At 38.1% G+C, this 14,488-nt stretch overlaps 1 protein-coding gene across 3 annotated transcripts in view; it reads left to right on the forward strand.

Moving 5' to 3' along the window:
* The window catches only part of LOC101468154 (vertebrate ancient opsin), a 92,540-nt gene extending 80,021 nt beyond the window's left edge, over positions 1 to 12,519 (forward strand). For 2 of the 3 annotated variants that reach the window (XR_013094034.1, XR_013094033.1), the window contains exon 8: positions 7,662 to 7,794. Coding sequence is in view for 1 of the 3 variants with exons in the window: in XM_004567193.4 (XP_004567250.1) it covers positions 7,662 to 7,943 (282 nt within the window). In the remaining 2 variants the exon portion in view is untranslated. Of the gene's footprint in view, positions 1 to 7,661 lie in introns of all 3 variants that reach the window. The other variant, XM_004567193.4, reaches the window with a different exon arrangement.
* The last annotated feature ends 1,969 nt before the right edge of the window (positions 12,520 to 14,488 follow it).

Raw genomic sequence — 14,488 nt, forward strand, 5'->3', positions numbered from 1 at the left:
ATTAATATTATTCTATTATCCACACAAAATAGCTACTTTTTAATTTTATATGAGTGGTTTTATATATACCACACACACACCTACATATATACAGTCTAGTTTGGACACACCACTGCACATTTAATGGTTTTTCTTTATTTTTACTACTTTCTACATTGTAGATACAAACTGAAGGCATCAAATAGATGAAGCAAGATATGTGGAATTATGTAGCAAAGAAAAAAATGATAAAAAACTCTAAATATGTCTTATATTTTAGATTCCTCAAAGTAGCCACCCTTTGCTTTGTTGACAAACCCTTGGCCTTCTATCAATGGGCTTCATGACGTGGTCACCTGAGATGGTTTTCACTTCACAGATGTGCCTTATCAGGGTTCATTTGTGGAATTTCTTGCCTTCTTAATGGGGTTGAGACCATCAGTTGTGTTGTGCAGAAGTCAGTTTGGTACACAGCTGACAGCACTATTTGACAACTGTTAGAATTCATATTATGGCAAGAACCGACCAGCTAAGTCCAGAGAAACGACAGTACATCATTACTTTAAGAACTGAAGGTCAGTCAGTCAATAGTAATGTGCAGTTGCAAAACCCATCAAGCACTACGACGAAACTGGCTCACAGTCACCTGACCTAAACCCAATCAAGATGGTTTGGGATGAGCTGGCAAAAGGGCCAACAAGTGCTCAGCATCTCTGGGAACTCCTTCAAGACTGTTGGAAAACCGTCTCAAGTGACAACCTCATGAAGGTCATCGAGAGAATGCCAAGAGTGTGCAACGCAGTAATCAAAACAAAGGGTGGCCATTTTGAAGAATCTAAAATATAAAACATATTTGGATTTATTTCACACTTTTTTGTTTACGACATATGTGTTCATTCATAATTTTGATGCCCTCAGTGAGAATCTACAATGTAAAAATAGTCATGAAAGTAAAGGAAAACGATTAAATGAGAAGGTGTGTCCAAGCTTTGATTGGCAGTTGTGTCTGTGTATGATTGAGTTACACTATTGTGGCAGTTCATCTTAGCCGCCCTTGAGTAAGCTTTCGCTCATTCTTTCACCGTTTCCCCTGTGTCTGAATTTCTTCTTCTTTTCTGTAAAATAGTTGTAAACATTGATTCACTGTCCTCTCATTTGAAAAAGCAAATATATAAGGAGACATAAAGTAATCAGATTAGTGAGGGGAATCTTTTTAGAGCATCCATATAAGAATGACTGTCTCACAAGAGAGTCACATGATATTGATATATTATCCACCCTTATTTGAAAGTACCAACAACCAAAGGGCAGAATATTTAAAATCAATTTCAAAACAAATAAATAAACAGACTGTGGTACCTGCGCTAATTGTACTGGAGAAGTGCAGAATTCCAGAATTCCCATTGTGGTTTATTTTTTCTTCATTTTAAGCAGCAATAGAGGTTTAGTGGAATAAGCCATTGCGTTTTGGCTCCACAAATAACACTTAACAGAAGCCATTTTTTGGTCTCTAATGATCAGTGGTTAAAAAATGGTCAAGATACAATCTGTGATATTCTGTACACATGCTTTCAATTACACAAACACATGTCTGGGTCACATAACATGCTACTGTCGTGAATCTAATTCAATCAATAAATGACTTTTGAACTAATTATCTGTGTACACTCGACCTTTTTGTCTCTTTCCAAATGCCACATGTGCGATTTCACTGCTGTGATGCCTTAAATCTAAGCACATGCTGCGAAAAAGTTTCACTGTATTTTGCACCCATGAGAAAATGTAGTAGACTATAAGTATACATGAAACTCAGAAAGTATACTAAGTATACTACGTTTACTCAAGAGTGGCATCTTCAGAGTCCACATTAACACGAACTCAGGAGGAGGACTAAATTGGAGTTTAATGCCAGCCGTTGTGTTGAGAATATGTTACAGACATGGATAGAAATACATAGAATTGAAAATAAACCTGTATACCTTGAATCCATTGTTACATTTTTAACTTGCTGCTGAGGCCTTTAATTATTCAGAATCTTTCTATCCATCTATGTGCAAGAAATACCCAGGTTTATGCTGGATAACACTTTATTTTTCTTTCTTTCTTTTTTTGTTAAGAGATTGATATAAAACAGCTAAATCTGCATGAAATCTCAATCTCGAGACTTCCAGTTCTGTTTCTTGGATTTAAAAATGTATCCAGAGGTCCACTGACTATTTATTATATCCTGACAGAAGGTGTATACATTTCAATGCTTTCCCTCTGTACCTTGGAGACAGCCTGTCCTTTCTTTTCACAAACTGTGATGTATTCTGACTCTTGGTGCTTGTGAGAATACAGTATTTGTGGAAGTGTAGACCAGTAATGGTTCAGAAAGATAATGTTATCAGTTAAAAGAGTTCTGTTTACTTTAAGGCAGTTTGCTGTTTGTTAGTTTAAAGCTAGTTTTACAGAATTCGGTCCAAAGGTACTTAACCTAACTTTATCTTTATTCATTTTTGTATTCATCTTGCAGATAATACAATTTACTGCATGATGTTACTGTTGATGAAGAGGCCATGATCAACTATAAGATTAAAATGCTTTTATCCATTTAAGTTATAGCTGATTTATTTCCTGCTTATTTGATTGGATCCACCAAGTGATGTTTAGAGACCAGCTGATTTAATAAAAGCTTTATGTCTTTATTTTGATTACAGAGAAATGCAGTTATGATTGCTTTTATATTGTAAAGCTCTTCTGCAACTTCAATCATGCATCCAGCTTTTTGCACAGTGCGTGTCTTTCATTGCCCATTAAGCTAATATGCTGAGAAGCACTGGAATGTACTGGTGATAATTCCGAAGCGTGAGCTCAGGTGAAGCCCTGCAATCATCCCATTTACCTGTGAAGAGCAGTGACACTATAGTGCAGAACCTAACAGTGCAAAATCCATGATTATGTTAAACAGTACTTTTGTTATTATTTCCCACTCTGAGTAGTTACTGGGAAATGAATGAAGAACTGAGAGGTTCTTTCAAATGTCCTAATCAAGGACTATCTGTTAATTAATTAGACTGAACAACACTCCGCAAAAATATTTCACTGTTTCAATGTTTTATGTATCTGTGGAATCTTAGGATTATCACATTTTTCAATAACTTATAAGTTTTTACATCCCATGTTACAACCTTTAAAGTGACTTTACTATATAAGTGATTTAGAGTTCAAAATAAACCTTATTTATCTCATATTAGGCCTTGGTGCAGTCCTACAATTCATCCACAGTCTGAATCAAGCTGTTTTAGTTCTTCTTTAAGGTCTTCCCCTCTCTAAATTAAGCCTTTAAGTCTTCTGACTGGCTCCTCCTGGCATTATGCAGAAGAAAGAATAGAAGTACATGTCTAAAACGTCCACCATATAAAACATCTGATGAGCATGTTAATTCCAGTTTTCAATAGTGCAAGTCTGGATCTCTCACACTCATATAGAAAGGTAACACTCCATTACCTCTCAAACTAAAGATATAAATCCACTGTCTCCTACTGTCTTCTACTCTAGGGCAGTGTATGGCAGCGAATATATGATATACATCATCAAATATGGATTTAGGATATTAGGTTTGTGGAATAAGAACAACGATGCTTATAGCCTTCACAAACAAGATGCTGAACATCTAAACTGCCTTTCCGGTGAAGTTGCAGTAATGGAGCTGGTAATAACAGAGTACTGCAGGAGCTGCAAAATTAAGAGGCAAAGGTGCTGAGATCTTTGCCTCCCACCACTTCAGAGACATTTTCATTTTGTCACAGCTCACATCAAACACATCTCTGTCACAAAATAGAAGAAACTTCTGATTAAAGCAGGCCCAAAAAAGTGATAAATGTATGTTATTAGGGTCCACCAGGTGGACACAACCCTGTCGTCACCATGTCAGAGTTTGTTGGGAGTTTTTGCAGCATTTCCCCAATGATTGTTTTGTTTCTTTACTAGCCTTGCACCTACATGATGAGTACATAATTGTACCCCTTCCTAATGCTAAAGACCAGCCATCATTTCTCCAGCAGTGGGACTGTAATTTTCCTGGTACAAGGAGGGCTCGGGTGTGTTCTGCTATGCCTGAAGTCCTTGTTTTTCTGTAGCAGCACACAGTAGGGGATCACCTCTGTTTGTAGATCTGCAGGGCAGGTCTCAGCCTAGAGTCAGCCTTTTTCTGGAACTAAAGTGCAGTAGCTTACCAATAGCCCAGTGAACGCAGCATGAACCCTAGCTTTGTTTTCTGCTTCATTAATTTAACACCATTCATGTTCAGAGTTACAGAGTCAGCGTCCTCTTCCCTTACAGCCTATTTTGTTATACAGAGACCGAGCGACACCACAGGTCCTCAATTTCTCGTCTCCAGAGGGTTGTTATGTTTATCCAAAGCTGACTCTGCAGCATTAAGAACAATGGAGATAATGATTGTGGATGCCAGTGCTGCTCCAAAACCAATGGGACATTATTCCTACATCGAATAAGGTTAATGCAAAAAGTCAGTTATTCAGAGCAGCATGATATAATTTTATTTTCCCTAAAACAAAAACAAAAAAATCAAATTCATTCTATTTGCTACACATTCACATTTTCCTCATTACATCAAACAGCCAACGCTTCCAGAAATGCAAGACAATGCCACAGTTTTTAAGGTAAACCCCAAAGGCTGGTGAACGGAGGCTAGACCACAAACACAAATGTAAGTGGTAAAAGCAGAATAAACTTAACAATGTGATTATTTGTGTGTGTGTGTGTGTGTGTGTGTGTGTGTGTGTGTGTGTGTGTGTGTGTGTGTGTGTGTGTGTGTGTGTGTGTGTGTGTGTGTGTGTGTGTGTGTGTGTGTGAGAGAATCTGAAAAAGAGGGCATTGGCTTCAGGAAGAAATCCATGGTTTTGAAAGGCCACTTGAATGAAGCCTTGTGCTGAAGGTTTTCTTTTTCTTCTTGTTTTGTCTTTTAGCACCTTTTGCTTCCCCTGCTGTACAAACTTTTAATGAAATGATTAAACTTTTTGGATTTGGCATTTAGCAGATTTGGCTTCAGCATTGAGTGCACTTTCTGTTTTAACTGGCACAACTTTCATGTTGTTAAAAGTGCTAAATGATTTGTGGCACTGCACAAAACACATTGAGAACCTAATTGGGAACATTTGGAATAACCACGTATGAGAATACATATACAAAATAAGCCCATTTTCTCACCCCTTTTTTGTGTGTGTGAACAGTAAGCACTGAACTCACATTTAAATTTAAACATTTCTTTTAAAATACAACACACCCCTTTTATTTCTTCATAATTTGCTTCCAATCAACCAGACTGGAAGCCAGAAGCTCAAGTAATAGTTCTCCTGGCTTTCTAGAGAAGTAATTTACTAAGTTTTAATCTATGAAAAATGCTAAAGATGATAGAGTTTCACAGGAATAAAATAGTATTTTTGCACTAACAAGGTAATTCTCAAAGCCAGAATACAATAAATCTAATATAGTGTTATATATTAGAGGAGTTGAACAAGTGGGGTGAAAGAAGAAATGGTAGCCCTAAAAAAAGAAGGTGGAAGGGTAGCTGTCAAGCCATTCCTAAGTAAGGATGAGGTATGCCAAATGACACAATAACTTGTGTGAGAATCAGTGGCAACAGGACTTATGGAGTGATGAATCCAAATTTGAAATTGTTAATGTAAATAAACAGCCATAAGTAGAGGTCAGGAGAGAGATCCAGCAGTGACAGTCTACAGCCATCTGTAAAACACGGTGGAGGCTTTGTTGGGGATCTTGTCAAATTTGACAGAATTAAAATACCACCAGACTGTAATCCATCATGCAAAGCCATCTGGAGAGCATCTGATTGGCAATAAAGTAATTTTTCACAGCACAGCAGAGGTAACACAGTAGAACCTGGATACACCCTCCACTTGCCATCCTTTGCAAGGGCGTAATCCCGCCCCCCCCCACCCCCCGACAGCAGGAGGTGTATAATTTTTCCACCAACACGAAAGCGGTGTTTTTTGTTTTTTCATTTCTTGCTCATAAGCAGAGAGTGCTTGCTAGCGCTGTCCTTAGACAGCAAACGTGATGAAACTATTCAGGAAAAAAACGCCGCGTATATATTGTTTATCATGACTCTGGCTTTACGTGCCCTATCAGCACAATTTAAAAACTGGTATATATCACCTTGTTTCTTTGTCATCTCGACGTGGTCATGTGATTGCCTTACCACGACTACTTTATTCTTTCTCAGTCAAACAGCAGCAGTCATGCGTTTGTTTTGCCCCCTTAGCTCCAGGTGTTGTGCCAAAAAGTGATCGTCAGGCAGAAAGTGATTGCTGTCTGCAAGACCGCGCGCAGCTGCTTATAGCTGTAGCGCCCAGATTACTTACATAGACAGCTACTTCCATGCAACTGAAGGTGCGGTAAGCTGAAGACAGCTTCAACCGTCTGTTTGCTGAAAAATAGTAACGCGACCACATTTTCTTGTTAGTAACTGTAACGACGTTGTAACGATAGAAATAGTAATTAGCTAGATTACTAATTACCATTATTCCCATCACTGGTTATTACCAGTAAAATAGTTGCATGTTTCATCATCTGGGAATTTACCCAGATTTATTTACTTATTTAGACAGAGATCTTGACACCCCCCCTGTCATGGTTGGCTGTGTGGCAGGTGGGCAAGCAGGAGTGGTGGATCCAAAATGCAGGACTCAGACACAGAAGTTCAACTTAAAGTGCAGCTTTATTGCTGTAAAACCTCTTACTAACTAAACTCACCAAAAGACAAACAAAAACGCTGGTGGACTAAAACACTGAAGCAGAAATACTGAACTGAAACTAGAACTGGAAACAAAACACTGGTAACACGGAGGCAAAACACACACAGCTTGTTGAGGGTACGACGCAACACTGACTCAGAGAAACACAGGGACTAAATACACTGGGAAGTAACGAGGAGAATGAGACACAGAAGGAGAGCACAGCTGGGGGAAATTAGAACTGACGAGACAAGCAAAGCAGGACACATTCACATAAGACACGGACCTACAAAGTAAAACAGGAAGGATCACACAGAGACGCGAACTTGACACAGTGGAGACAGCAACTAAGAAACACAGAGATATAAACCATAAGGCAGAGGACTCTAAGAACCGAGAGACACAGAGGGGAACCCAAACATGCAGACACAGACTTACACAGAACAGAGGGGACAGAGAAACATGAAGACAAGGGATCGAAACTAGAAACCATAGAAACTCACACCAAGTACAATAATACAAAAATCACAAAGAACTAAAACGCTGGGTCAGGAGACCCAGGACCCTGATACCCCCAATGTTCAACACAAAGTTACGCCGATGATCCTTTGCACAAATAACCTACATCAGTTGAAAATACAGTGATGGCTCACACTCATAATTAAGAGAGAGAAGAGTGAGACTAAGAAAATAAAGATTATGAGTCACTATAAACTTCCCTTTTGAAGAAGCAGCAACTTTGCTAAAAATGCATCAAGCTGGTATTGTCCTTAAAGCAATATTAGAAAAAGGTATAAAATGCAGCCTAGAAACATTAGAACTAAGTGTTTAGTTCATAAAGTTTTGTCCTCTGTGGTCTCTTGCATATAACTGTGTAGTTTAAAAGAAGCTTGACCATATGTTTGTGCTGTATGCTTGCCTCAGTTTTACAGGTGCTTCCAAGCCCTGCTGCAGTGTGAAGCTCCTCGAAGAGGCTCCAGCTTAAAGAGTTCCTCCAAGGTCCCCACCAAGGCCATGAGGGGAATAGCAGGAACTGGTCCCCGCCGTACTAACGAATTCCTATTTATGGTAGCCTCATTGGGTCAACCAGCTGCTACAGTCCCCCGACTGGGGCTCTCATGTGAACCTACTATCGATATCACAAAAGCCCCTTCTTCAGACAATAAACCTGTTGTAGTCTCACTAGTGGCTCACCGTGAATGCTGACAATTGGTTATATAATCATAAAACCCTAAGGTCCCCATCCAGGAGATCAGTGAAAAAGAAAGAGGTGGTTTTACTGAGACTTGGAAAGCGGCGGTCTGCCAGTCCAGGTGGATTCAACGTGACTCCAGCATTAACTCTGGCCTGCCTAGTACAGATGATAGATCAGTAAGAAAGGGCTGTCTCTGAAAAATGTGAGCAACTATCAGAGATGACAGTAAATCTACAGAAGCTGGGAGTTTGTATATTTTACTGAGAAAAGAAACACTCATGATCCTTTCTTAGAAAGCACATTTAAAGGATGCTCTTATCAGAGCTCTGGAGTCAGACTGTAATAAAAGAGGAATTATAAGGATAATTTTGTGCAATATCTCATTCTCTTAAAATGTCATAACAATAGCGTGTTCAGGAGTGCTGGGGAAGGGCTATGATTGGTCTGTACTGATTGTTACTGACAGCAGTTACAAAGTGAAGTGAAATTGAAGAACACCAGCCACTTATGACTGCAAGCTTTTTGAAGTCCTTCAGAATGAGAAAACTTTAATAATCTGTGCAAGGGGAATGCTTTTGCAGCACTTGCACAAATAAAAGAAAGTTGTAAAATTACACAGAAACACAAGAAAGTGTAATGCAATAAAAGTACCTGAGAAACGACAGAGGTGCAAACTTAAATGGAAGTGGTGATAACTTTACCACCATAGAGTGGCAAATTCTATAGAAAACTATAGAGTTAAGTCTTCAAACCAGCAATAGTAGCGGCCATAACAGTTACAAGAAAAAAATCAAACGAGTGCAATAAGTCAAGATGTTAAATTGGGTAAAGAGAAGGAGTAGCATTCACAATTAAATGTCTTAATAAAAAGTTAATTGTACATTTAACATTGCTAGTATGCCGGGGGTGTTTGGATTTTTTTCAGGGAGATAGACTTTGGAAAGAAATACTGTAACTGCAAGTTGGAAATCACTGTACAGTAATGGCTGTGAATGTGCAGTCTAATGTAAAGGAGTTTGATGAAATGCAGCATCTAGCAATGTTAAATATTTAGCACTTGTATACCTCGAATTTTATATTCATGCTGTGTTTTGTTAGAGTTTTAAATGTGTATTCAGAGGAAAGAGGTAACATCCTAAAATGTTAGTAGAAGATTCAGATAACTACGAGTTTAGTTTATTGTTCATAAGCATGCTGTCTGCAAAGTTTGGGCACAAATCAGCTTAGCTCATAATCTTCACAGTAGCTGATATATTTATTTTCTCAAGAGTCATTCTGCAGAGTTTTGCAGTTCAATAATCAGTATCACATCTGACAATGTGCTCCAAAGTGTCTCCAAAGCACTCCATTGCAAGCAACTCATATAAGTTAAATGGAAAGAATTTGCTTTATCATATCATGTTTTCCATGTATTTGTCAGCATCTTGGTTTTTGGGGGGTTTTTTGCTAAGAAATTAAAAATCTCTCCCTTCTTGAAATGCAAAGATTACAGTAGAGTTTCTGAATGCATCAAAGCTGTGTTGTCAGTAAATGTTTAAACTGTATATGATGTGGAGCCACTTTTGCTACTGCATACAGCATACACCTGTTGGCTACAACAAGGACAGCAATGGCAGGTGAGGTGAAAAACATTGATTATATTATTACCAATCTGTCAGTGTGTAGGAATTATTGGGCAGCAAAAATCAACATTTTTTTAAGTCCAACCTGGAAATAACTTACAAACAAGAGAAAATGGTAAGTGTGCCCATTTTTCTTGGTCAGCTTCTGATGGTTGGACAACTGGACTACTAGCATTTCCAAAATAGTGATTGTTGTGAATTTTTCCCAAAAGCGAGCTAAAGAAGGAAAACAAGTAAACCAGCAACAGGGTCATGAGCACCCAAGACTCACTGATGCACGATGATTCCTTGAAGGAGGGTTGAAGGCTGAAGAACACATTTTCTTTTCTATTATGTTGACAGCTGAGTGTATGTGCATTATTTACAAGAGGAAGAGATGGCAGCAGGATGCACTACTGGAAGTAGTTAGGCAGACCAAGGTAGTGTAATACTATGGGAAATGTTCTGCTGGGAAAGCTTTCCCATATGGAAAAGAAATGGAAAAAACTTATAAAAGACTTGCATAAGATGTGGTCTACATCATATAATGAATCCTATAAAACTTATATGATTTACTCATGAAAGTGGTCACTTTCTCATTACTTTCATATATTGTTTTAGTAAATATTGAACCCTGATTCTTTTATTCTTCTACTGGACAGAGAGAACACAGACTATCCAAACCATACAAGTTTCATTCATATAATTTTTCAAGGGATCTTATATGTGTTTTCACTCTTTTATGCTTTTCATACAAGTTTCACACAAGACAGATACAAACTTTATAAGATTAATATAAATCTTTTTCATATGGGTTGGTTTTGGAGTTCATGTGACACATTAAGAGGTATCACATAAATATTGTTGCTCACCATGTATGTTTCATGGCAGGGTATTCTGAAATGACAATGGGCTCTTTCAGCAAACTATGCTGCAATATCAACTGCAATGTTCGGGAAAGTTGACTAATATAAGAAAAATTTGATGGTTTTGATGTGGTCATTAAATTCCCTTGATTTGTGATTTGGGATGTGCCAGTTTAAAGTAAAACAAAAAACCAAAACAACTGTTAATGTCTTCATGCCTGACAACCCAGGAGGTCTCGTGGCGTTCATTCATCGACTGCTCAGAGCTGTTTTAGCAAGAGGGGAGCACAAAATTACACACTGTTGTGGCTGAATGGTATAAGTTTGCATTGGCAATTTTTGTAAATCACTTTTACCACAAAAGCTGTTTTGAGCAAAAACAAAACAAAACAATTTTGGAGGTGCATTGTTCAATATTTTTTTACATCTAAATATACCTGCAGTGTGATTTTGGTTTTTTGTTGGGTTTTTTTAGAAAAATCTTTCTAAAGCAGAACGGTCAAAGATTTTAGATGTTTGACTTCGATGTGTTATGGGAAATGCAGATGGACTCAGACAGCAGAACACACGGAGGCACAGAGCTGCAATGAAGCAAATTTATTTACAGTGAAGGGCGAATTTTCATGGACAGTGTATTTACAACAGAATGTGAATGGGAACGTGGAGCCAGGACGTGCAGGTGAAGAAACATACACTGGTAGCGCACTCGATTTGGTACTGTTTGCCAAAACCTCCAGAAGGAAACGAACCAGACGAGGCGACCCGAAGAAACAGAGAGGCGAAATCCTGGGGAGGAAACAAAACCCTGTACTGTCACCAGCAAAAATAATCCACAGGCTCCAACAGTAACGCAGGTGTCACTGCCCCTTTACACACTGAGGAACGTTTCTGTTAAAGTTTCAAAACTGACTCACCCATAGTTTTCCTGACAGTAAAAATGGGTCTGAGCTCTTATAGGTTAAAGAAGACGGACATCAGTAATGTCTCATGTATGTATATGTTAAGCAATGATTTGTCATTAGCTGTTCAGGGGATGTTATGGGTGCATATAGAGCTATTTAGTGTACTTTGAGGGCTGGCGTCATTTTTTGTTACTAGATCAAAACCCATATTCAAATGAAAATGTTGACTGTGAGCTCTCAGTCTAAAAAGCATATTGCCTGCATAACCCTGAGCCTAGAGGAGCTACATTCATTTTGTGGTGAAGCTCTTAGAGCACCACCAATGTATAGACATTTAAAAAGAAAAAAGCTAACATGAGATGTTAATTATAGCTGATAAAACCTTCGGCTGCTTTAAAAAGTGTTTAAACAGTGATTCAAGAGATTTCAACACTTTTGGAACATCTCTATTCCAAGGGTTTTTCAGTGTTTAAACTATAAAATGACGAGCATAGAAAGATCGATTTTTTACAATAAATTATTATTATCTATTCTTTCCAAGCTGCAAATGTTGATCAGTGTGTAGAAAGTATTTTCCAATGCATCTTGTGTTCATAGTGCATGAACACAAGTGGTTACACTACAGCCCAAGTTTGATTCTTCTCTTCTTTTCTCTTCCTGGCTCTCAGTATCAAAAGCACAAAGACCAAAAAAGTAAATCTTAAAAATGCATGCTGTTATTAATACTGAATTTCAGACTATGTGTGTCAGATAGCAGAAGATGTTTTTTCATTACTTGAGGTCCTGGGAACTACTTCCAAGGACCTTTAATATCTCAAATCTGGGTAGAGTCAGGAGACAATCTGTCTCTGACATTATGATGATGGACTTCATTAAACCTGAGTCTCGGGGCATAATGTCTGATTATTTAACTGAATAGTCTCAAGGCTAGACTGAAGATGGGGTGAGTAGTATCCTTTGTTCTTTGATCTTATTTCAACAGTGATTATAACTGAGTAATATTGCATTGTTCCAGAAGCTGTGAGTAATAATGTAAAACAAATATGTGCCTATGAGTCAAGGAGTCTCATCAAATTTTCCTGACTGTAAGTCAGATTTGACAAAATAACTGTCTAAGATGATGTTTTAGGAGGTTTTGTTACTTACAAGTGATTAAAATGATTGTATTTCACATTGTAAAGTTAAAATATATTTCTGAATTCACTAATAAATTGAGTAAGACAAAAATAAAGAACTTATTAAAAACTGAGCACTCACTGAGAAATAATGTCCTCTTTTTATCCCACGTACCCCATAATTCACAGCATGATGAATATGCCTACAGTGGAACCCCGACTTACGAAATTAATTTGTTCCCGAGAGTCTTCGTAAAACGAAAATTTTCGTAAGACGAAGCACCCATCGCGCGTTTTGACTGAGGCGATGCTGAACGACAGGTTATAGGCTAATTGCTATCTAGAACAACAACCAAGGGGTTGTCACATGATTCGGAAGGCATTGTGGGCATTGTAGGCTCAGCCAATCAGAGCCAGCGGATTTCATTACTCGGGCATTTTGCCGTAACACGGGCAAAATATTGCTGTTCAGTGCCTTCCTAACTTGAATTTTTCGTGAAACTGGGTATTCGTAAGTCGGGGTTCTACTGTATTTTAGGGTAAGTCTTGAAATATGAGATGATGGGTGTTATTTGAACAGTTATATGATTGTTAAAATGCCAAAGGGTGAAAATGACTCTGTTGTGGTCACTACCACAAATCAGTAACATTCTAATGCAAAATATTGCCATTTTACTTCCAGCAGGTTATCATATTAGTACCGATATTATTATACAATTACTAATTGGTTTTGCCTCATGGGCATGCTTGTTACCACATTACCACTCCAAGCCTTTGACCTGTAATTATCCAGTTAAACAAACTGTTCATAAAAGACAGTCACTTGGATATTACTTTGGTAATTAGGTGGTAATACCTTCCTATTTCCACAATATTATCTTCTTGTTACCACCCCATAATTACCACATTATTACTGAACTGTGGTGGTATCCATTCACCCACCTAAATCCATGCATTCAATCTTTCTCTTTATTACTTTTTTAGTACCTCTCCACGCATCTCAGCCAAGTGTTTTGCCAAGGGCTCCTTAAGTTATAGTGCAAAGAGAAAACAGGATTGGAAAAAAGTTTTGCACTGCTCAAACACAGATTTGTCCCTTAATGTAATAAAACCATATGGCTTTATCTTCAAAAATAAAGTATGTCTTATTTGCCTATTAAAGGAAGCATGAATGAGATAGTAATAGGATGCTGGTTGATTTTGATGCATTCACTTAATAGGGTTCCCATCTGGTATAGACAAAGGCGTAGATTTGGCATGGACGGAAGGGACATGTCCCCACTAATATCCAGCGATTAATGAATTGTCCCCACCAATAATTTGATCTCTTCAAGTAAAGAAAAACAAACCCGATAGAGAGAAAAAAACGATCTTTCAACGTCTCATTCACCCAGTGGTGCAGAAAGAGATAAATTACGTTCTCTACTGGAGTCCTACCTCATGTGACAAATATGGCCAATGTTATTGGCTGTGCCTTTCAGGGAGTTCTGTTTAGTTTTAGCAGCGGCAAGCCTGCGCTGGAGGATGGCAGCACAAAGGAAGAACCTGGATATAAGAAAGTATTTTTCAAAGAAACCTGCAAGTCACTTAAAGCCAAGTAAACCCATGAAATGTGTCCGTCACAATAACGTTACAGGCTATGCTAGGCTTTGGCCCACATCAGTCTAAAATTGTATGTAACCATGAATAACGTGTTTTGGAAACTAACTGCACAACAGGCAGCACTATTAGTTCTCTCAGTCTCAGAGCAGCATTTCTAATCTTGATTCAAACTGTCAGAGAAAACGGAGCCTCGAGTAAGCCAGGATATTAGTTTACAGAGGCTGTTAAAATTATATGTCTAACGTTAAAATGTTGGGCACACAATAATTTCATCCTAATGGCACTGACATATTCATAGGGTTAATTTTTGAGACAAAATATCATGAGGTAGTCATGATTTTGCAAATGTTCCACCTTGTAGTGCAGTTTGCACAAATTGTTTTAAAAATGCACTCACCCTACAAACATTACTGATGAGTCAAGATCTGCACAAAGTGACAGAAACACTGAAGCAGCTCCACATTTTATTC

Source organism: Maylandia zebra, linkage group LG18, assembly GCF_041146795.1.
Source record: "Maylandia zebra isolate NMK-2024a linkage group LG18, Mzebra_GT3a, whole genome shotgun sequence".
Lineage (NCBI taxonomy): Eukaryota > Metazoa > Chordata > Actinopteri > Cichliformes > Cichlidae > Maylandia > Maylandia zebra.